This window comes from Eupeodes corollae, chromosome 1 (genome assembly GCF_945859685.1).
Source record: "Eupeodes corollae chromosome 1, idEupCoro1.1, whole genome shotgun sequence".
Classification (NCBI taxonomy): domain Eukaryota; kingdom Metazoa; phylum Arthropoda; class Insecta; order Diptera; family Syrphidae; genus Eupeodes; species Eupeodes corollae.
The window spans coordinates 117,047,330-117,070,563 of record NC_079147.1 but is presented as its reverse complement, the minus strand read 5'-3'; the positions used below and the strand labels follow the sequence as shown (position 1 = coordinate 117,070,563).

At 28.8% G+C, this 23,234-nt stretch overlaps 1 protein-coding gene across 16 annotated transcripts in view; it reads right to left on the bottom strand.

The window, feature by feature from the left end:
- LOC129954261 (heterogeneous nuclear ribonucleoprotein R) overlaps nt 1–16,236 on the bottom strand; it is a 67,961-nt gene extending 51,725 nt beyond the window's left edge. For 5 of the 16 annotated variants that reach the window (XM_056068066.1, XM_056068063.1, XM_056068064.1 and 2 more), the window contains exon 1: nt 3,872–4,064. In XM_056068066.1, the coding sequence (XP_055924041.1) occupies nt 3,872–3,902 (31 nt within the window). In that variant the 5' untranslated portion in view covers nt 3,903–4,064. Of the gene's footprint in view, nt 1–3,871; nt 4,067–14,517 lie in introns of those variants that run through there. The other 11 variants (XM_056068051.1, XM_056068050.1, XM_056068059.1 and 8 more) reach the window with 7 other exon arrangements.
- Nucleotides 16,237–23,234: the final 6,998 nt, after the last annotated feature.

Genomic DNA, 23,234 nt, shown 5'->3' with positions numbered 1-23,234 from the left:
GGTTAAGTCCGAAAAACAAAATATTTTTTTTATGAGTTAAAGGTGTTTCCTCGCCTTAATATTTAAAATATGTTCTATGGAGACATCTACATAACTTGAAAAAAATAATTAGAAGGAAATTCGTACTGCCGTAATGGAAAGTTTTCCAAAGTTTGATTTACATAATTACAGATGAATTATTTAGTATAGTTAATTATAGCTTCCTGAATAAGTGATATTAACTAGATTTTAACTTTTGTGGTTGAGGCAAATGTTTAGTTTTACTACTTCAATTTATCTGCAGTGAAGAGTCTGTAATTATATGTAATACGTGTAAAATCATACTTCACTGCAGACATTTTTGAAAACAAAGACGCAACTTCTATTACACGAAGAAATTTCTGATTTTTCAGTGTTGTTTATTTTGTTAGAGTCATCTTTAATTTAAAAAAAAAAAACAATTATTATTAATACAAAAATGGAATGGCAAGGACTGTACAAAATTGGATTCATCTAGTAATTAAATATTAACTCGAATATTAAGGAATAGTCCATTTGATTTTATCATTATCTGCCTTATTAAATAATATTTCTATATGAAGGAACAAACAAATTAGAAAAACAACGAAGACTGGAAAAGTTTTACGTCCACAACATGCAAGGAATATGTCCGGTATTACACAGAGCGTGTTTATCCTTATATGAGTGAAGTGCGAAAGAGAAAGATGTTCGAAATACTGACAGGAGAGGGCGTAAACGGCAAATAGTTGCAGTGAAATATTTTACCCATGCGACCTATGTAGGACGATTTTCTTCAGTCTAATATTTTAGAATTTTCTTCTTTTTTGCACTTATGTTGTTCGAAGTGTCGCATGAATCCACTTCTTCGTGTGAGAAGACTTCCTGAAATGTTTTCGACATTTTGCAAGAAATTATGCACAATTCAGCGATGTGCTGTTTTAGACGAAACTGCTCTAAAAAAGCTTTCCTCCATTAAAACTTTACTGAACAAGTTCGATATCAACTCGAAGAGTTAAACAACTAAGGAATTATTGAAAAGAAATGGCTCTAAATGAATTCAAACTTGAAACCTTATTCAATTTTTAGTACTTAAAACATTTAAGTTATACAAAATACCAGTTATGAGTTGTATATACATATGTATATGTACGACATCTTGTGAAATACATTATGTCGATGAACTTATAGTAAAATAAAAATAAAAGAAAGTTTGTCATAAAGTGTCCTATAACACTGCATGTTGGTGGAAGAAGAAAAACAAATAAATCCGCCGCCGCTTCAATTTTCCAAAAAAACTGGAGACCACAAAAATACCTATATTTTGTATGCTATTACATTTTTTGAAGCTGGAAGATCATTCTTCAATGAATTACATCATAAAGTACAATATGCAATCTTTGGTATATTTTTAATGTTCAAATTAATATTTAAATAAAGAACACTATTTTCTAAACTATTACTCAATTTAAATTTGTTTGAGATAATTTGAAACAATCTTTTAGTGTATTTGATAAGTATGTACCATCGGAAGAGAAAAGAGCCTTAATAAAATCGATAGATCCAAGCTCCAAAACTGTTTTTCTCAAGTGTTTATAAATAACCCATGTTTTCGACCTGCTTTAAAATAGCAAAAATCGACAGACTATTTAAAAAAAACGCTGATAGTAGATCTAAAGTGTATTTCGAAAAGAAAATAGTGTATCAAAAATTTGACACAGAATTGTTCACAAACAAAATTACCCACGATCAAAATCAAACAAAGTGTTCAAACTCGTGACTATATATTGACTGCTATACCTACGATCTAAACTGCTCGTGAACAGCTACGACTGTCTGCGATCATTTGAAATAAAGCGAGTTTATTCGAAATAAAATGGGCACTCGAAAATATCGTGGTCAATATGAATTAAGATCGATCACGTGAGCGTTGTTCGTTGGTGGTTACGTTGGTTTTAGAAATAAATTACTTAATGTATGCATTTTTCTAACGTTACGAGACATCAACAAATAAAAACAACATTTTTAAGGTTATCATTTTTCGAGACCAAACAAAAAACTAGAAAAAAAATGGGTCCTTAAATGTAATTTCCATTTTTTGAATTGCTCCTTACTTTAGATGGATAAAAAACAAACATTTTGTTTTCATTGGTCCATTATAATATAATATTAAAATAAAGTACTTAAAGTAAGAGCACACTCCCATTAAAGTATTGTATAAACACCACTTAGAACTTACTTTAACTTGAAAGGAGTACGTACTTTCTTTGAAATACAACATACTGCTTTTTGAAATACTGGGGTGGAATCGGCTAAGGTGATTGTTGATAAATGACAATAAAAATGGAATTTGATGTACATAAGGTGATAGTCAAATTGATACCTAAAAAGCTATCACAAAAAAAAGTGATAGTCGTTTTCAAACAAATTTGTTTATTCCGAATAGAGCTACCAGACGCTTATACAAACAACTGAAAAATTTTCTTAGTTCACTTCGTTTCTTTTAAAAAACACATTCCTGTGACCGGCAATGCTTACGACATTCGAAAAAAAGCACGAAAAGTTAAGAATTTTATTCAAAATCAGCCAATTTGAAACTTTTATTTAGAAAATTTATTAGAATCAATTTAAAATTTTACCAAGGCAACAACGAATTTTGACAATTTGAATCTGAAATTGTTCAATCGAATTGAATTGAGTTGAATCATCTTACGCCGACGGAATGAAATGATAGTCAATTTGACAATGAAAAAATTGATAGTCAACAATCACCTTAGCCGATTCCACCCCTGCCTAGTAAATTTTCAATTTGCTTTAAATTTAATTAAACAATGTTTATTTTAAAAAGATGTCCACCAAATTATTTAGAAAATATAAATAAATGGTTCTTCATCACACTATTGTTAATTTAGTTATTTTTTTGTTAATTAATTCATATTTATTTATCTTTTTATTTTTGTATGTATTTGTTTATTTATTCTCTTCTTTCTTTATTTATTTGTTTGATTGCATATTTATTGTTGCATGTTTTCCTTCAAACTCATAAAAATAAGCATGTATGTACATACATTAGCATTTCAAAAACAAACATTATTTTTCAATAGTTAGATAAAACTTCATATACCTAATATCTTTGTGCTGTGCAATAACAGAAAAATTGTAAGCTCTGTAACGTTGGGCTCTACCAATTATTAAATTTAGAGTGGACTTTAGAATTTGGAAAAAAATAACCATAAGGATAACAAACAATAAACCATAAATGCCAAGTACAATTTTTTTCTGTTCAAATCATAAATGGTTTATTGTTATGAGTAGACTTTAATATTTAAACATATTTCCTCGCGATAAAATATGTGCATATCTATTAAATAAACCGCCTGTTAAAATTTGTTTTTCGATATACTTTAACTCCGTGTGAAAATAGTGAATAAAATTCTACTAAACTGGACATTACATTTAAGACTGTTGAAGCTACTTTTAACTCCACTTTACGATTAAAAGATTTTTTTTTGATCAATCGAAAAAAATACAGCTCGCTTTTCATATTCAATTTCACAAGATACCTGGAACATTATCGACTTTAAAAATGGACTAAGCTCTTAGCGTTTGCTTTTTCTATACCCCGAGTGATAAACTGATGTTTATTAGTGAAAATATGGAGGTACTAGCTAGGCGCATCAATTTTTTTTCATAATCGTCCAGGGTGGAAAGAAACAGGAACTCTTATATTCTTATTGAAGTGTTGATGTACACAGGTTCTTGTTTTCGAATATACATACATATATCCATATGAACAAAGATTGATGTTTACTAACTTGTAAAGGCCACATTTATAAACCAATTTAATTTTAACTTATATTTATTTAACACTCACTTTTTATATTTCTTGTTGTAGTTATGTACATATATATTTCACGAACAAAAGTTTATAGAATTTTAAATTGAATTTCAAAACAAAACTTTGGAACAAAATTAATTACAGATTATTTTTAAGCCTTTAAAAAACGATTTATTTTATTTTTTAACCGTCCGAAATGAAGTAAGTTTTTAAATTTTGTATGATAACAAATTTTTTGACAGCAAAATCAATTCTAATTTTGTTCGTTTTGAATAAACTATTTTGTATAGTATAGTAAGCATTTACACAGTACAATGTAAAATGTACAGTACAAAAAGTAATTTAGCTTTGTTAGTTGCTAATGAACAGTGTAAAGTAAATGCGCCTGAATCCGAAATAATCCCTTAAGTGAAACCGTAAGCCGTTACATGAATCTATAAATTTCCTAAAATAGTTGATTCTAAGCCAAGAGCAAACGGGCAAGTGTAATGCTCTTCATAATGGATGCTTTACTCAGTACAATATGAAATCCTTTTGCAAATATGGAAATGTGTGTCTGGTGTCTGATTATTTCCCTTAACCCATGCGTGGTTTGGCACAAAAACAAAAATACAACAACATTAAAATGTGGAAAGAATACAATCTACCACTTTATGTCGATGCCACGTGTAAAAAAAAAATGTCTGCTTATTGCCTTGCCCGCATTAATCCGATTCCAAAGACTGTTCAAAATTAAGTTAACTTCAAAAATACAACAAAACAAAACAAAACAAAATCAATAACAGCCAGCAAAACAAATCAACGTTGTCATAAACTCATATCCTCGTATCTTCCACTCAAAATCATTTAAACAACTACAAATTACTCCTCAAAAAAAGTAATACTTTACTCACTTTAATACCCCAAAAACGGTCTTCAACTCACCCTTTCCAATGCTACCCGTCTCATCCAAACCAAACAATTAATATGTTCAATTAACAAAAACAATTAAATCCAAAGACTTGAGGTTGAATCGTTTAATCTTTTTTGGAAGTCTCGATGCTTTAAATTCTGGATAATTTTATAAAACTAACTACCCTGTAAAAACTGATAACAAATTTTACAAAAACAAAGTGCACCTTTTTCAACTACCAGAACAATGCATTGGTGACACTATATTCTGGAGCGAATCACCAGCTTCAGAGCTACAGAGATCAAAAGATAAAATTTCTTTTAAAATGTATTCTTCACAATCTAACCTCTTAAGCATCTTGCACATGAGCAATGAACTGCGAACTGTAGATTTTCCCATATTTTGACTTTTCTTTCACATGAGCTTATTTCTATTCGCAGACAGCGACGAATTGTCAATTCGTTACTACCAAATTGTTCTTACAAAATTGTCTTGTTTTAGGGAGCAGAATGCAAATTTTATTATCCTAAAATGAGTGTCAATTGGTTTCTTATAATTTAGATGTGTTTTTGTTTGAAATTGTCTTTTTGAAATGTGTAAAATCACGTTTGTTCGTCCATTCGTTGTTCGCTCTCATGTGCAAGGCCCATTAGCCTACAAAAAAGCAAACGCCACTTTTCTTAAAGAAATAAAAACTAGCAAAACGAAATAGTTTAAAGATATCACATCAGCAGCAGTAAATCTGAACTTCTCCTTTTCAAAAGCTTGAGATACCATTTGCATTCTAACGGACAATTCAGTTCCCCTTTCAGTTAGATATGAACATTAAAACATCCGAATACCCAGCTGAGCTATATAATAAGTCAACTTTTGCGCACATCCTTGGTCGAACCAATATAAAATCATTACAAATATTTTACTCATTCTTCAAATTGTACAGTGACTATCTTGAAAAACCTGACCATTGTTTTTTAATCCGAAATGAGTAAACTTAAAGATGATTTCTTTTCTGGTCGGAATGGTTTGCTTGCAAAATTACCTTATAAAAAACTGCTAACTCTCTATGTAAACCTCTTGCAGCCCTTTTTCTTCTTTCAATTCAATCATCTTTCCAAAACTTTGGAAAGATTCCGTTATATGCGTCAGATCATACCTAGAGAACCGGCTATATAGAGTTTGCCTCAGATTTTCAATCTCTAATCCTATTTTCGAAAACTCAGAGAGTTTAGCCTTAGCAATCAACGAGGTTATTAATGAATTAGTTACTCAACTGTCTCTATCTTTACGATAAAATGCAAAAATTGAGGGTCACTCCATCTTATTCAATCTTAATCCAACAAGATCTTGAATCATTCCAGACGTGGTGCGCACCAAATTTCCACTCAATGCCAATTCATAACATTCTTCCCTAAACGATTACATCTTCCCTCTGGAACTTATAATCTTTATTTATTTGCTACTATTGATTTTACTTAATGTACATAATAATTTTTTAAGCCTTGCACTGTAATTTTACATGTACCTATTTTGTATAACACTAAGTATTTCCTATTTGTAATGATAAAGTGATCAATGCATGTAGTAGGTATCGAGCGGTTTGATCGAATAATGATTCCGTATTACTTATGTAAAAGATTATTGTTCTCGGCTAATCCCTAGTAGTTATTTTATTAAAAAAGTTTCTAGAAAATAAACTCACACAATGGTCGCATTCACAAAGCTAATGGCTACGTAGTCAAAATTCAACTAGCTTTGTGAATGCAAAACTACACTACAAATGCAAATATGTATATAAAATAGGAAACATTTTTGATTTGATAACTTAAACTTATCTTATGTTACTTTAAATTCAATAAAATCAAATTTAGGGCATAATTTGAATGATTTATATTTGTATTGAAATATTGGACAATTTATTTCATTTTGAATTTGTGTTACTTTATACCGAGCAGCTGATTGTGAAACGTCAAAATCATTCTCAACTACTTTTGTAGTTAGATTAAGCCAATCAGAATTCCTTAACTACGTAGCCCCTAGCTTTGTGAATGTGACCAATATAATTCCCTTGCTTTAATCCAACAAGCTAAGAGATTCTTAACTGTCGCTTATGACATTTATATCTAAGGTGTTAGAAAATAAGCCAAATATCATTTTTGGTTAGTAGAAACTAAACAATATAGACTAACATCAGCCAAGTAGCCTCTAAACCCAAAAGAGGGTTTTCAATTATCAAAAGCTCGTAACCACGTATTCATAGTCGTTGTCGTTAGATTTTCAGAAAGCGTTTGGCAGTTTAGAAATTAACAAGTAGAAACTTTGGTCTTACTTTTTTTTCTTGTATAACAAAATATATCTATTAGGGTAAGTAATTCATATTTTTCAACTAACATGCTAAACAATGGCTATCCACAAAGTTCATCATTTTGCCTCGTGTTCTTGTTAATAGATAGATCTTAATACAAACATCATGATGGAAAAAGCTTCTTGATCATTCCGTTTATGCTGATGATATCTTTACTATACAGCTATACCATGTGGAAGCTCAATGATTTCAAGAAAACAATATATGATTTCGAAAGTTGTAAAAGGAAACTGTCTTGATTTAATCTTAACAAGAGCATAGCTACAAAAAGTATTAATGTAAATTATTATTGTTATCATTTTCATCAGCCTTATTCTGCTATTCACGTGGATCGCATATTCGATTCACCCGTTCGATTCCCTTTTAAGCAATATTTACTCGTACATGAGCGCGACCAACGAACGACGAATAAATTACAAAATGTGAGTTTATATACGTTTGAAGACATATTTCCACACAAATTCTTAACAAAAAGATAGCAATATAGGTAGTTTCTATTTGATTTATAATGCCTTCCAATATCATATTATATTAATACATTTTAGAAAACAAATTTATTCGTCGCGAAAAAAAATTGTAGTTGATACGAACTGTCAAACTTTATTCGCGTTCCAAAGTATCCACACTCGCAATGAATAAAATAATCGCGCGTACTTTACCTAAAAAAATCATTCTTGTTTTGGTTTCGGTTGTGAATGCTGTTTGGCTGTGGCTCCTTGTCAAACTTCATTCGCGACGAATTAAAAACTTCCATGCGAAAGAAATGCCAAAATCGACGAATATTCGTTCATTTGTTGGTCGTGCTCATGTGAATAGTGCTTTACACTGCCTGTGCATTCTGCTATCCATCGGGTGAACTATATTATCCTAAACCAATTTGACATTCGCGAAAACAGCTGTTCATGTGACTATTTTGAGAATGTTGGGTAAATTATTTTGATTCATACAAAAATTCAGTCTAATTAGTTCAAATGTTTAATTTGTTTAATTTTTGAAAATGGATAGTATTGACTTTTTATTCCAATTGTTAACAGAGAGAATCCTCAAAACAGAGAGCTTCAGAGATATGTTAGAAAGTAAAAAAAAAACCAGCCAAGTCTTTCATTGGTGGTCCTGGGAGGTTGAGTCTGTCTCTTAGGCTATTCCAAAATTCTCGGAGGTCTTCGGGTTGTCGTTTTGCATTATTGTTTGCAATAATATCTGTATTTGATTTCATTACAGAAATTATTGTTGCAAATTGTTCCTTGTGTGTGGTTCTAAAAAAATTTAATAATCTTTTATTTATTAAAAAAAAAATTATTCTAAATTAAGCAATAGATTCGTTTTGAATTATGTACATTTTAATAACAACAATTAATAAACCAGACATTAAATGAAAAATCCGCTACATTTCATATGCGGATCTAAATTGTATATAATTAATGCGTTCACGTGAATAGAAGAATTCAGCGCAGTATTACCGACGTTACCGACCGATTCACTTCGAATGAATTGCACAATAGTGATGGGTAAAAATTCAAGAAAAATTCACCCTGATGAATAGCAGAATAGGGCTGTATTATTATTTTGTCGAATTGAAAATTCTGACATTTCTCGACGTTTCTAGAGTCGAAATAAACGATTTTTAGAGAGACGGTTGTGCGTGTGTGTTTACCATTGCAATTTGAAAATAAATAAATAATAAATAAATATCTCACGAAATAACGTAAAGTGATACCAAACAATTATATTTTTGGAAAACACTCCAATTAACGTTTATTTATAAAAATATTTATCACCTAGAATATTTTACAAACAAAAAATGATTAATCTAAAAATTAATTTAATGCAACGAAGAATAACGTTTTTGAAATCTGGTAAATTTTGAGAAAAATCGAATTGACAGATCTAAATACAATACTAAAACTTGGCAAAAATTTACTTTTGACTCAAATATCTTTTTTAAAAATTAAGGTATTGGCTTCAAACTTATGTCATCTTATAGAAAATATTCTTTTCGACATTCAATAAATTTTTTGTAAAAATCCGACATACAGTTTTTTCATAAAAATTAAAATCTACAAAAAATAGTACACACAATTCTGTTCTCGATTTCTCGTTACTAATAGAAGATACATATTTACTCCAATTAATATTTTTTTATATAAGAAATAAAAACTTTTAAGAAATGTTACTAAAATTGGTAAAAATCATGGTTTTCGACTAAAAATCAAGTTAACAAAAACAGGTTTTGAAATAAAATTTATTCATCATATGCAAAATATTGTTGGTAATTTTTAATTTTTTACAATTAATTTTTTTTAAGCAAGATAAACCGACAGATGGTATGGGAACTTACCAGTGTGGGTCACATGCCAGCCTGTTTTTATTATTATCATTATTGTCATTGTTTTTGTTATTATTACTATCATTATTATTATTATTATTATTATTGTTATTATTACTATTATTATTATTATTATTATTATTATTATTATTATTATTATTATTATTATTATTATTACTATTATTTTTATTATTATTATTATTATTATTATTATTATTATTATTATTATTATTATTATTATTATTATTATTATTATTATTATTATTATTATTTTTATTATTATTAATATTATTATTATTATTATTACTATTATTATTATTATTATTATTATTATTATTATTATTATTATTATAATTATTATTATTATTATTATTATTATTATTATTATTATTATTATTTTTATTATTATTATTATTATTATTATTATTATTATTATTATTATTATTATTATTATTATTTTTATTATTATTATTATTATTATTATTATTATTATTATTATTATTATTATTATTATTATTATTATTATTATTATTATTATTATTATTATTATTATTATTATTATTATTATTATTATTATTATTATTATTATTATTATTATTATTATTATTATTATTATTATTATTATTATTATTATTATTATTATTATTATTATTATTATTATTATTATTATTATTATTATTATTATTATTATTATTATTATTATTATTATTATTACTACTATCATTATTATTATAATTATTATTATTCTTATTATCATCATTTTAATAATAATATTGTATTCGCCTTGATTTAGTACAAAGCGCTTTAACCCACCAAAACCTCCTAATAAATAATAACACCTTGTTGCTTATCCTGCAGTAACATCCTTAATATGTCACATCTAATTAGCATAATTATTTAGCATAAATAGTATTTAAAATATCCTTTAGATTTATTTAAGGAGGTCAATAACATTGATTATTAATTAGACTTACATTATAAACAAGTAACAAAAAAATCAGAACTATCGCATTTAACCCACGGTCAGATGTACATAGCTAGTTAGAAACCGGTTATAGCTATCTAAAATGTTTTACCGTTGAGCGCTTATAGCAATCAATACATTAACGTCATTAACAGTATTATTATGAGTATCAATGTGATGGTCGATACCGATTGTCAATATTTATCAAATGTTCATTTTGAATGAGTTTAATTTATTTTGTTTGACGTTTCACGTGTAAAGTTTTTGTTATTTTTTAACCGCTGAAAAAAAAACTACTTTGTTTTTTACTATGATATTCCTTTATTTAAGAGCAGAATAGTAAGCAACAGAAAATAGTTAGAAAGAATGGTTGAGTTGATGGAAGACAGTCCCTGCGATGTAAAGGAAATGCTGAAGTAACACTCGAACGAAAGTCATTTCCAACGCTCAATTGGAAGCTTTCTTAAGTAAAGAATTTAAAGACCGCTGCCAATTTAAGTACATTTGGAATGGAAGGCTGACTTCTGTTTGGTTTATGTTTATTATCAATACCTTTTAATGCATCCAGGAAGGCTTGTTTGGAAAGTCTAATGTTTTTAACTACAACCGATGTTTATTACCAAAGCAAAAATTTAAGAGAAGTAATTAATTACATGTGTTCGCCCAAAATCCATTCGGTTTGAAAAATACCAAAATGGTCCACGGATTTTGATTTACTGATTCATATAAGTAGTCAAAACTTCCCAGAAAAAAAAAAAAAAACAATTCTATCGAAGTCATTATCCTATTTGACTTAATTTTGTTTACTTTTCAACCAAGAATTCGTGTTGATAAGAAAATGGATGAATATCTTTTTTGTTGATATCCTTAATAGCATGTACATATATCAACAAAATCATTCACAATAATGATTTAATTCAAATTTTACATTTAAAGAAATAAAAATCAACACAATACAAAATTCTAATACAATTTATGCTTGTTTTTAACTGTTCTTAAAAAATCCGTTTTAATATCTTGTCGATTAAGTTATCGTACTCTTGCCAACATGCTCTTAAATGTTATTCATATATATGCATATAAATTCATCTTGTGTCTATCACCTGTGCAAACACCAACATGCCAGTAAATGTTATTCCTCTTATAAGATTTCAACTATCTTGTAATTTAAAATTTTTCTTTTTTTGCATATTAATTAACCTTCATATATTTAGAAATATTTTAACTCAAGAACTATTAATGTTTTTAACTGTGCAAAACAGTAATTCAATTTGTATTTTTTTAGGATTTTATTTTAAAGTAATGTTAGCGTGTACCTATTTAAATTTGAATGAAATCGCTTTAACATCTTCTATCTATTTATACCTACCTACCCACTACCAGTTTTTTAAAAACTTTAAAGTCTTTTGACCTAAAACCAATGTTTGGATTTGCAATATTCTAGATTTTGTCTTAATGATTGGATTTTTAAGGTTAAGATCTCTATAGAAACACAAAATGCCAATAAATAATTTGATATAAACATAGTTGTCATTTTTAATTTAATTGTAATAATGCCAATTATTAAGTATTAGGTCAGTTAAAGAGCGTTTTTCTTTTTTAGTTCAGAGCAGAGTTCGAACTGTCAAAAAAATAATTCTGTGAGCTCAGAATAAAATAACAGAGTAAACGGAGTAAAATGCTGAACACAAACAATTTTATATTTGAAAGCCGGGAAATTAAAAAATTTATCGTCAAAACAATAAAAATGGCGGAAGAGGCCATTTAGTGCAGAAGGAAAGATAATTTAGAAAAAACTATTTGCATATAGCATTTTTATGAATCAAATTTATTTCAGGAGTCAAACGAACCAACTGTATTACTGTTTTATTAATTAATTTGATTAAAGAAAATTTTGAAGGCCTTCAAACAGACGACATTTAAAATCATTACAGTTTAGTGCTCAAGTTGTTTCATAATTAAATCAGAGAGCTCTGAACATACTCTGCTCAGAACTCTACTCTACTCTACCCTGCTCGCTCAGACTCTGCTCAGAGCTCAGCTCTAAACTAAAAAAGAAAAACGCCAAAAATGGCATCAATAATAGGTCCGTTCGCGTATCCTCCTAAAACTGTCAAATTTTACGAAAAAATACGAAATTTTATCAAATCCTGTTCGCGTAATTAAAAATTTCGTAGTTTTTGGTAAAAGAGAGTGCTCACGGGAGAATAAAATATTTCCCCAGCCTACGAATTTTAGCCCAAGAAATTTCTTTGAGCTGATTTGTGAAAAGTGTCAAATTTTATAGAAATTCAAAGAAATTTGGCCTGATTTGTGAAAAGTGTCAAATTTGAAAGAAATTCAAATAAATGGCTTTTAAAATTAAAAAATTTTTTTCCTAAAGAACAGCAACAAGATTGCAATTTTTAAGTTTCAGTTTAATCAAGTCTTTTCATAAAAACAAAAATAAAACAAACAAAAACCAGCATGATGTTGCAGTTCTTGTTTTAATTTATTTGTTTATAAAAATTCTTAATACGAAATGAAGTGATAATGTTTCAAAATTTATATTTTTTTGAGAGTAATATTTTGTGACAATTTTTTTTGTTTTCCCGTTCGCTTACTTTTTTGTAGTCTTTTCTTTTTGTGAGAGAATTTTACCTCCACTCTTTATAGTATCTCTTTTTACGAATTTCAGTGCAGAAAGTACACGAACGGACCTAATATTTTTAGAATCATTGGTCGACAAAGTTTTTTATGGCAATCAAATTGCGCTTTTAATGATCTTAATTTAAATTCCACTCCAAATTACACTATCAAGTCAGGTTTTTGAAATAAAGATTAAAAAAAAACATACAAACCTAATGCTTTAAGCCATTAAAAAAAAAAACTTTTCTAAAATTCCAACAGATAGTTAAAATCGAAGTTCGGATACGAAATCAGCTCTTAGAATTAAAATGTTTTTCAAAACCACGAATGCATACGTTAAATTCAAGATTTCTCAAAACTTCATATATGTAGGTAAAATGAAATGAAGACTTTCCTTTACCGCAGAACGAATATTTACACTCGGTTTTTATTTATTTGATAGACATGCGCAAATAAAAATCGCAATTTTAAGGCGAGGAAACATTTATTTATATTTTAAATTAATTTTCAAAGTCGGCAAAATATATTATTTTCTTTTGTTTAAGATTTTATTTTCAAATTATCCGTACATTTTAATAAAATTTCATTTGATTTAAGTTAGGTGCACCTACAAAAAAAAAAGAAAACAAAGAAAGATTTATGTCTTCTAGTATTCAAATAAGATGTTTTGCACATACCCAAGCCCGGGTGTTGCAGAGTGCAGAATGTCCTTCTTAGACACCTGCCTGTCTGTACGCTGTACTATGCATTTAAATAAAACTTGTTTTCGGCGTGTACAGTAAGTCAAAAAACAAATTACAAAAAGTAAGGTTAAGTCAGAAAAAGGAAATTTTTTTTAATGACTTAATAGTGTTTTCTAGTCTTATATTTTAAACTGGTTCTATTGAGACCCACACCTTACTGTTAAAGAAATTAAAACTATAGCTACTAGTGTAGTGATGCGTTAATGGAAATTAGCCCCAAAGCCCAGTGTTCGTATGCTTTAGCATCTTCAAAGGGGCCTATTTTAAAAACCTGATGCGATAGACAATCTTAAGGCGAAATTCGAACTGAGACAACTTTATCCTTTGCAAAAGTAGGTATTGTTTTGTTTGTGCGACAGACACAAAGCATAATTTGTCTACATTTGTTCGGGCTCTGATTGTAGTCTTGCTTTTATTCCAGAACTATGTATGCACATATGTATGTGCAAATTTTCTTAAAATGAAAGTCTTAACTGCTTACTTGAAAGCTCTGCAGAGTAAGACCGTCTGTGTGAATCAAAATTTTATAAAGTTATAGCTATATTCGTTAAATGTTGTTATGTTATATCCCGAAAAATGTGCAAAATTTCTTAACATGAAAGTCTTAACTGCTTACTTAAAAAGCTCTTCAGAGCAAGACCGACTGTGTAAATTAAAATTTCATAAAGTTATAGCTACATACATATATTCGTTTAATGTAGATTTTAATATACATATAACGATTTTATAAAGTTAGGTACAAATCAATGTGAGTTTAATAAACTTACTATTTAAGGTTTATGTCGCAAATAAAGGCACACACACCGTCGTGTTGAATTTGTTGTTGTTATATAGGTATTTGTTCTATTTTTAGGCTCCGTACACTTTTTTTTTATTTATTCACAAAAATAACAGAGTATAATTTTTAAATGCACTTTTTCTCCTTTGTTTGTTTGTTTTTGTTTTATGTATATATTATATCAATGTTTAATTGGTATAGGTAAAATATATCACTGTGTGGAGTGTGTTTTTCTTGTACGCTCTGGGGTTATCTGAACTTCTGCAGTAGTGCAGACTGCAGAGCTTATGTTGGTATTTTTTCTATTTGTTTTAGATAATGGAAAATTCGTATGTGTTAGTTTTTTCCAAAAGGAAGCGAATTCGGTTTTTGGTAACAAGAAAACTGCATAAAATGATCCGTTTAAAAAATGAAATGCACAAAAGGTAAAGTTCACAATAACTTTAATTATGGATATTATTACGTAAATGCTTTGATATTATTTTCTGTTATTAGGTATTCCTTAAAAGAATATAATTATATATATACTAACGCACGTATATATATTTAGGCACAAGTTTTTTACTTTTAATTTCCTCTCTAGATTAAATTAATAGAATAAGCCTTCATTACTTTTCATTAATGTATATCCTATTATAAGGTTCCGAATTAAATTTTTCTATTAGAACTATAAGGACAGTTATGTATTTAATTAAATTTGACCAGGTTACGGGGGTTAAAACTTCGTTTGCATTTCTTTTTCGGGAACGGTGATAATTGCGTCTTAAATAATTTAATTTTCAATCCGAATTTTAGGGGTTGTTACGGCAACGCAGTCAGGATGAAACACAATTTTTGACTTTTGTAACTATTTTTGAATTTTTGTATGGCTTATCTTTTGCACTTTTTCTTGGTTTTGTAATACTGGTGCATCTTTGGCTGCATAGACCGTGAAACTTTTTTTCGGCTAGGGTTAGTCAAAAAATTGATGATCCTTTTTAAATGTTGGTAGATGTAGGTATGGTCAGATATTTTGCTTAGGCTTCTTAAATTTAAGTTTACGTAAGTTAGATTGTTTTAATTTCACTTTTTTCGTAGATACCTTTAAAAAAAACTAACTTATTTTGAATTATTATTAATTTTTTGAAGGCTTGTGTTTTTTATTCTCCACGATGTACTCTTGTATTTTAATATAAATAATTATGCTTATTAATTTTTATTTGAGCTATTGGTTAGATTTATTTGATAATACATTTGTTTTATTATTATTTTAAAATCATTTAAATGCACTTAAGAACTTCAGCACTTATTATAATAAACTATTTTAAATCAACGGCATTGATTTTGAGTATAATTTTGTATTTCATAATGTGCAAAGTAAATCAAATTATATATTTTTTTATCTCGGTTGAAGTAAATAGGTACAAATAATTCACTTAAAATAGTAACCACTTCACAAATGATTGTTTAAAGAAACAAATTTTGAGTTTTATTCTTACAGAATTTAGATTTTATTTTTGTAGTCCAATTTCAGACGAAAGTATCGCGGACTTAATTTGAAATGTTCGTATGAAGCAATTCACGTGTTGTAAATTAGTTATTTTTATTTAATAAAAAGAATTGTTCTAAAATTTAATTAATACCATTAATTTTTAATATAGAAACTATTATTTATTAATTTTTTTCATCCGTCCGCGATAATAAGGAAATGTGTGGCGTAAAGGGTAACTAGTTCATCTAAAGTGCAACAATCCGAGTGTAAAGCAGATTAGAGAAAAGCCGATGAAATGATGATGTAAAAAGCTTGCATATTACCTTCTATACATGGACAGCTCTTCCACGTAAGACAAACACAGCAAAACTTCTACCAATACTAAGGGAATTTAAAAATTGAATGGGGATATGCGGTAGGGGTTGACTTGACTGCTATTTAATTTATATTGCCAACTTGTTAGGTAGCTTTCTTGTTTGGTTTCTGAGAGCGGATAGGTGGATGGACTCCTTATGGTTTCGTAAGCGTAAGAATGTGGGATTTCATTCAATTCATTTATTTGCACACATAAATATTATATTCGTACTGCAGCCTGTTTAAAATGGATATGCAGCAAAATGCAAAAACGTTCAGTTCATTCGAATTAGGTATACACGAACTGAAATTATGTTTTCTACCTTGTACGTATGTAGGTAGTGGTGATGTCGCAGAGCAGCAAGGAATTTTATTGCAGAATAACATAACAAGAACAACGCTATTGAATGAGAACAAGTTTTTTTGAAGAAAAAAATATTTTTGTTCTTAGGTTCTTTCTTACCTACATTAATATTGTGCTTTTTTATAGATGTATATCCATGAATTGTTTGTCAATACATATGCATACATACATACATACATAGGCGAATTAAGTATGAAAGTTTATGTACTTCAGTTTTCTGTTCTCCTCTGCATCATCTGAATCTGACCCCTTTTAATTTTGTACGGTTGGATGATTGAATGCAGACACCGCTACTGTTGAGATTATAAATAAAAGAGTGTAATGGTCAGAGGAGATCATCTTTTTTTGCGTACGGGTCAATAGTTGGTTTCTACATAATGTAGGTACTAGGTACACTTACCCACACGCACTTGCAAGAATCTGAATATGTGACGTATTCCTTTTGGTAGGTATTTAATTATGTACGTAGGTACGTACATATAAGTACATATATGTTTATCACAAATCATTTTAATTTATAAAATATGCATCTAGGTAGGTATAACCACTAAAAAAATTTCTTTGAAAGAATCAAGAATGCATAAATCGTACTACCTTACCTATACATGTTTTATATTATAGGTAGGTACCTATTGTGTCAGCATTCAAGGAGTTATTTATGCAAATTCTCATAAATGGTAGGTACTTCTACTATTTTACCAATTTTTCGCAGGGTCTAATCAAATTGAAAGGAGATAGGACAAAATTTTATTGGAAATTTGCATTTTTTTTTTGCAATAAAAACTTAAAACTTTAAACCATGCATTATGATAATTTTGGTAGAAAATAAAAGATGACAAACAAATGTTTAAGTTATACTGAATTGATATTTCTACCTTCCTATGCAAAATATAATACTTTATTATGTACCTACCTCTAAATAGACCACAAGTGGATCTAGTTTTTATAACGGTTCATTTAAATATGACATAAGTAGGACAGTTAACCAAATTTTGTGTGGGTCAAAACAAAAGCAATTTTTTCTGCTTTCTCTCTTTTTCTTATTATTAGAAAAAAGTTAATCCGTTAACTACAAAATCTATTGCTCATATTAAAAGTGTTGGCAAACGATTGTAGTTGAATCTATTTGTTAGGTGTTATTTAATTCACGGACAAGCTAATCAGTGTTCTTAGTTAACTTTTGTAAAATGGCCGGAAACAAATACCTACCTACATACTCTAACAAAATAAAATAAAAATCATAAAAGTGGCATAAGTCAAGTTAAAATATTGGAAAAATATTCCATTCCAAAATCAGGTATTTGCCGATAAATACAAATTTATAAAGTCAAAAAAGTAATTCCGAACGATTCAATTAAAAAAAACGCCGTTTATATCAATGAGAGAAATACGAGCCCAACCCGACTTGGACGTAAGCGAAAGAACAATTCGGAAACGAGCTGTTGATGGTGGACTTAAATCTTTAAAAGCTGGAAGAAAACCTTTTATTTTCACTTAAAACAAGCAAGGTAGATTAAAATTTCGTCATGACCACATCAACATGACCGTTAAAAAAATTAAGGAACGTACTCTTTTTGGACGAGTCCAAATTAAATTTTAAGAGTTATGATAGTTTCCGCCGTGTTCGCAGACCAGCCAAAGAGTCACTACATCCACTTTACATAAAAGCTACTGTAAACAACTTGGAACAATGGACCGTTTTATATAACGTGACATTCTGAAAAATATAATGCTGCCACATGGTGATGTTCAGTTGCCTCTGAAATGGATATTTCAGCAGGACAACGAACCAAAAGTTCAATACGGTTAAGACGTGGGTTCAAGAAAACTGGATTGAAGTCCCCAGATCTCAGCCCCATAGAAAATTGCGAACATAAAACGATTTGTTTGATCAAATTAATTTGGCTTGGGAAAGTATCCCAAACAGCATTATAACCAATAAATTGTGCTATATTTAATAATCTATCACAAAAACAACTATATTTTATTTTGCAATAAAAACCGTAAATATTGGTTTAAATTTTAATAGAAAAAATATACAATAATTATTTAATCTAAAATTTTTTTTTTTTTTTTTAATATTTAATATTCAAGGCAATTAAAGTTTGTTTTGCTTTGGCCAACACTCAACCTGCATATGTATACTTTTCACAGAATAACAGACTGGCACAACATAGATGCCTACGTACCAATATTTAAAATATAATTATATTGTCTTTTAAACATGTAAATTGCTCCTACATCCCTTTTCTGACTTTTTTTATAAAAAGGTTGAAACATACTTATAAAGGAGACATGCTCAAGGTTATTAATTATACATACGTTCGTACGTCTGTACGACCATAAGTCCGTACGTTCGATTGTCCATACCTCAAGAACCAGTGGATAAATTTAATTCAAATAAATGCTAAGCAGATAATAACAGAGAAAAATGCAAGAAGGAATCTCAAAAATATTGAGTAGATGGTTTTCTACAATTTTATCATAGCAGTTTAAACAACAATTAACGCTAGCGAATTAAAGAAAAATGTATGCTATTAACACGTGATACCAAAAAATATAGCTTTTAAAAAAAATCAATTAATTTTTTTTTATTAAATAAGAAACTGAACAAAATAATTGTCACCCCGAATATTTTACAAACAAAAAAATGTATCTCCAAAATAATTATATGAAACGAAGAATGACCTTTTTGACATTTGGTTAATTGAATTGACAGTTAGATTACAAAGAATAAACAAATATTACAAAAAGTTGGTGAAAATAGATTTGCAAGTAAAATATTTTTAAAAATTAAAGATTTTGGCTTCAAAATAATTTCATCTTATAGAAAATATTGTTTTTGACACTCAGTAAAAAAAAATGTATACAATTTTTTTGTATACAAAATTAAATGTACCAAAAAATGTTACTCAAATTTGGTAAAAATTGATTTAAATGAATTGAATTTAACTGACAACTTTTTATCAGAACAGGGAAACCTATAAAAACAAAAAAATGTGATATGAAATGGTTGTATTTAGAGAACAAAGAAAGATATTAGCTCCAAATTATTTATCTCACAGAAAATCTTATTTCACTCATATTACTGAAAATATCGCTGCTGTAATTGAAAGTGTTGCCGAAGACCTGCTATTGAAGAATACGAATTGGAGAATATGTATGTAGTTTCAACAAGACGGTACCACATGCCACACAAATCGAGCGAATATGGCTTTATTGCAACAGACATTTGCTGGTAACCTAATTTCTCGTTGTGGCGAGCACAAGATCATGCGATTTTACACCGCTGGACTTTTTTTGTGGGACTACGCGAAAGCCCTTGTTTATGCAGATAAACCTTTCTATCTTCAACATTTATGGTTACATAGAGTAATATTTAAATTGAGACAGTTTGATTTAACAAACCGTTTATATACTATTTTAATTTTATCAATTTTCTGATAAGGGCTGAGTTGTTTCGAAAACATTCTTTTGTAACTGAATTTAGAGTTTTATGTATATGAATTTAAATTATTAAATATTCTATACCTAAACTCTTGTAGATTACTCCTATGGTTTTAGGATTTTAATGGATTTGATTTTGTTGATAAGTGTTTTGGTTTTAATCTTTAGTTGGATTTAACGCGACTTGATTTTTTTTCTGTGGGGATGTATGAAGTCGCTAGTCTTCACCGATAAGCCCGAATAAATTGAAAACTTGAATGACAATAAATTATAAATTATAATATGTTCGAGTAATAGAGATCGACATCTACTTATACCGACATTACTTGTACGGCATTCACAAAATTCAAATTAATTGAAAGATCTTCTCGTTCTACGAGTTCTAAGATGTTTTTACCTCTGTTAAATTCATAATTCATTATCTTCTACTAATAATTTTGTTTCCTTAATAAGTTCAACAAACGATAGCGATAGCTAAAAAGGTACCGTCTATCATTATTTTAAAATGTTTGGTAAGCAAATTGAAGTTACAAGTTGGAGTGAAAACTCAAAACAAATCAAACAATTTTTTTATATAAGATCCATAATAACGTAGATAATTAATCTTTCTTCATTATTGTTATCAAATATTTTAACAATTATAAATTTGTTCAACGTTTCAGGATTTCAAAAAAAAAATCCTTTCATACAAATTTTCAAATGATTTTGTGTTACTGACCTACATATGTATTTATGTACATTTTAATTAGATTTATTAATTTACAATAATATCAGACACGCATAAATAAGTTACATTTTGAAATTAGGACTATCGTCGGCGGCAACAAATAAAAAAAAAACAATAACTGTAAACACCACAAATTTTCACAATTTCCCATAGAAATAAAATGCATGTACTCAAAGAGTCTGTTTACAAATATTTCCTGCATTTAATTAAAGATTTAAAAACGTACCTGTAAGAAAGATATTTTTTTTTCAAAAATGTTAACACCATTTGATTTCTCTAAGAAACCTTAATTTTTTAAGATTTGTATTTGAAAATCGTTAAATAGCTTTTTTTTCAAATTAATTTTTTATATAAATATAGCATTTTATAATTTTAGTTTATAACATCTTTGGAATTTAGTTATAATTTAAAAAGTGGCAATACTTTTACATTTGTTATCATCTGTCTAAGAAGGGGGATCTTTCTTTTAGTTAGAGTTCAAAGTTGAAGTATATAGCACGTTTCGTTTGCGTTTTATGCGTATTTTTTGTAAGTAACTTTTTTAGTGGCGTAGTGCAAATGTGTTACGTACATTACAAGCAGCGTGTTATGATTCAATTTTTAGTAAAATCTGGCGAAAAACCCTCGAAAATCCTCCGAAAATTGCAGGTTGTCTAAAGAGACGACAGCATGTCAAAAACACTTGTGTTTGAATGGGCGAATCGGTTCAAAGAAGGGCGTGAATCGGTGGAAGACGATCCACGTAAAGGAGCTCCCGTCACTTCTCGTACCGACGCGAATGTTGATCGTTTGCTCATGTTGATCAAGTCTGACCGTCGCCTAAGCATTCGTGCATTGTCTAACGAGTTAAACACCAACAAAGAAACGGTTCGGAAGATGTTATACGAGAATTTGAACATGCGAAAGATCTGCGCCCATTCTCGTTCGTTGTGCAATAGTTTTTGGCAAAAAAGGCATCCCAACGTTGCCTCACCCACCCTATAGCCCCGATATTGCTCCCTGCGACTTTTTTCTATTCCCCAAGATGAAGTCGCACCTCAAGGGAACTCATCATTGCGGCGTACAGAAGGTCCAACCATGGTGCTAAACGGGCTTACTTCGGACGACTTCCAAGGGTGCTGCCAATCATGAGAGAAACGTTGGAACCGTTGTATAGAGTTAAAGGGAGATTATTGTGAAGGTCGATAGCAAAATTTTTCCTAAAACTTCATTTTCTTGTTTTTTATTGACAAATTATTGACCTCGTATTAAAAAACGTTTTACTTTTCAATTTCTTAAAAAAATGCCCATTTTTCGAGATATAGAATTAAAAAAAAATATATTAAAAAAAACAAATATTATTAAGATAGTTTAAGATCTTCTGCAAAAAAAGAAAATATTGCAATGGGTTGATTAGTTCTTGAGAAAACTTAAAAACACAATAACGGTTCAATGGGGATACCCTTCTGGAGCAATACAAACATTTTTTTTATATTAAAATAACCAAATTAAGAAAAAAATTTTAGCCAAAATAAAGAAAAATCTATCGTTTTTTTCAGAAAATTTGATTTTTCGTTTTTTAACTAATGTAATTGTAAGTTTATAAAAAAAACCCTAACCCGAATCGGCCCAAAACATTAATTTCCAAATTTTGCATTCAACCCCAATACTTTGGTCTGTAGGAGCCATGACAGACAGATAGACAGACGGACGGAATAGTATAGAAACCTACTTTTTTAAACTTCTCTACCATCGTAATATCATGTTTGATTTAAATCTCGAGCTTGAACAAAACTTGCCATATAGTTCCTATTATGTCGCAAATAAAAACGGCAAGTTTGCGAAACTTGAAAGTTATCGAACAAGAGTATTATCTTTCATGGATTTCATTTTAACTTTTTAGATACAGTGAAAGAGTAGTGAACGATCTCATACTGGAAACTTGAGGATAACGTTAATGATAATGGTGTTGATGAATAGGGTGTTATCTAGATATTTTTTTGTCTACTGAAGAGATTAGGGAAAACAGGGAAAGACTATGTTGAATTAACGAGAATCTGATTCATATAACAACTTACAATATAAATTGGATATATGTAAATACAAATGGCGGTTTTGCTTTGATTTTGTATTTTGGTTTGGTTAACATATACGTACTCAGATAGTCTTCCTATACAAAGATGATAAGAAAAAAGCAGGTGAAATACGATTTCGTTTTTATTTTTGATGATGAGGTGTATTAGGGAATTATAATTTGAAATGTTATAAGTAAGTAAAAATGTAAATTTTTCATTTTAAAAAAATATGTACATAGATACAAAAATAATAAAGAATTGATTACCTAAATTTCTTTTTCCAAAGTAA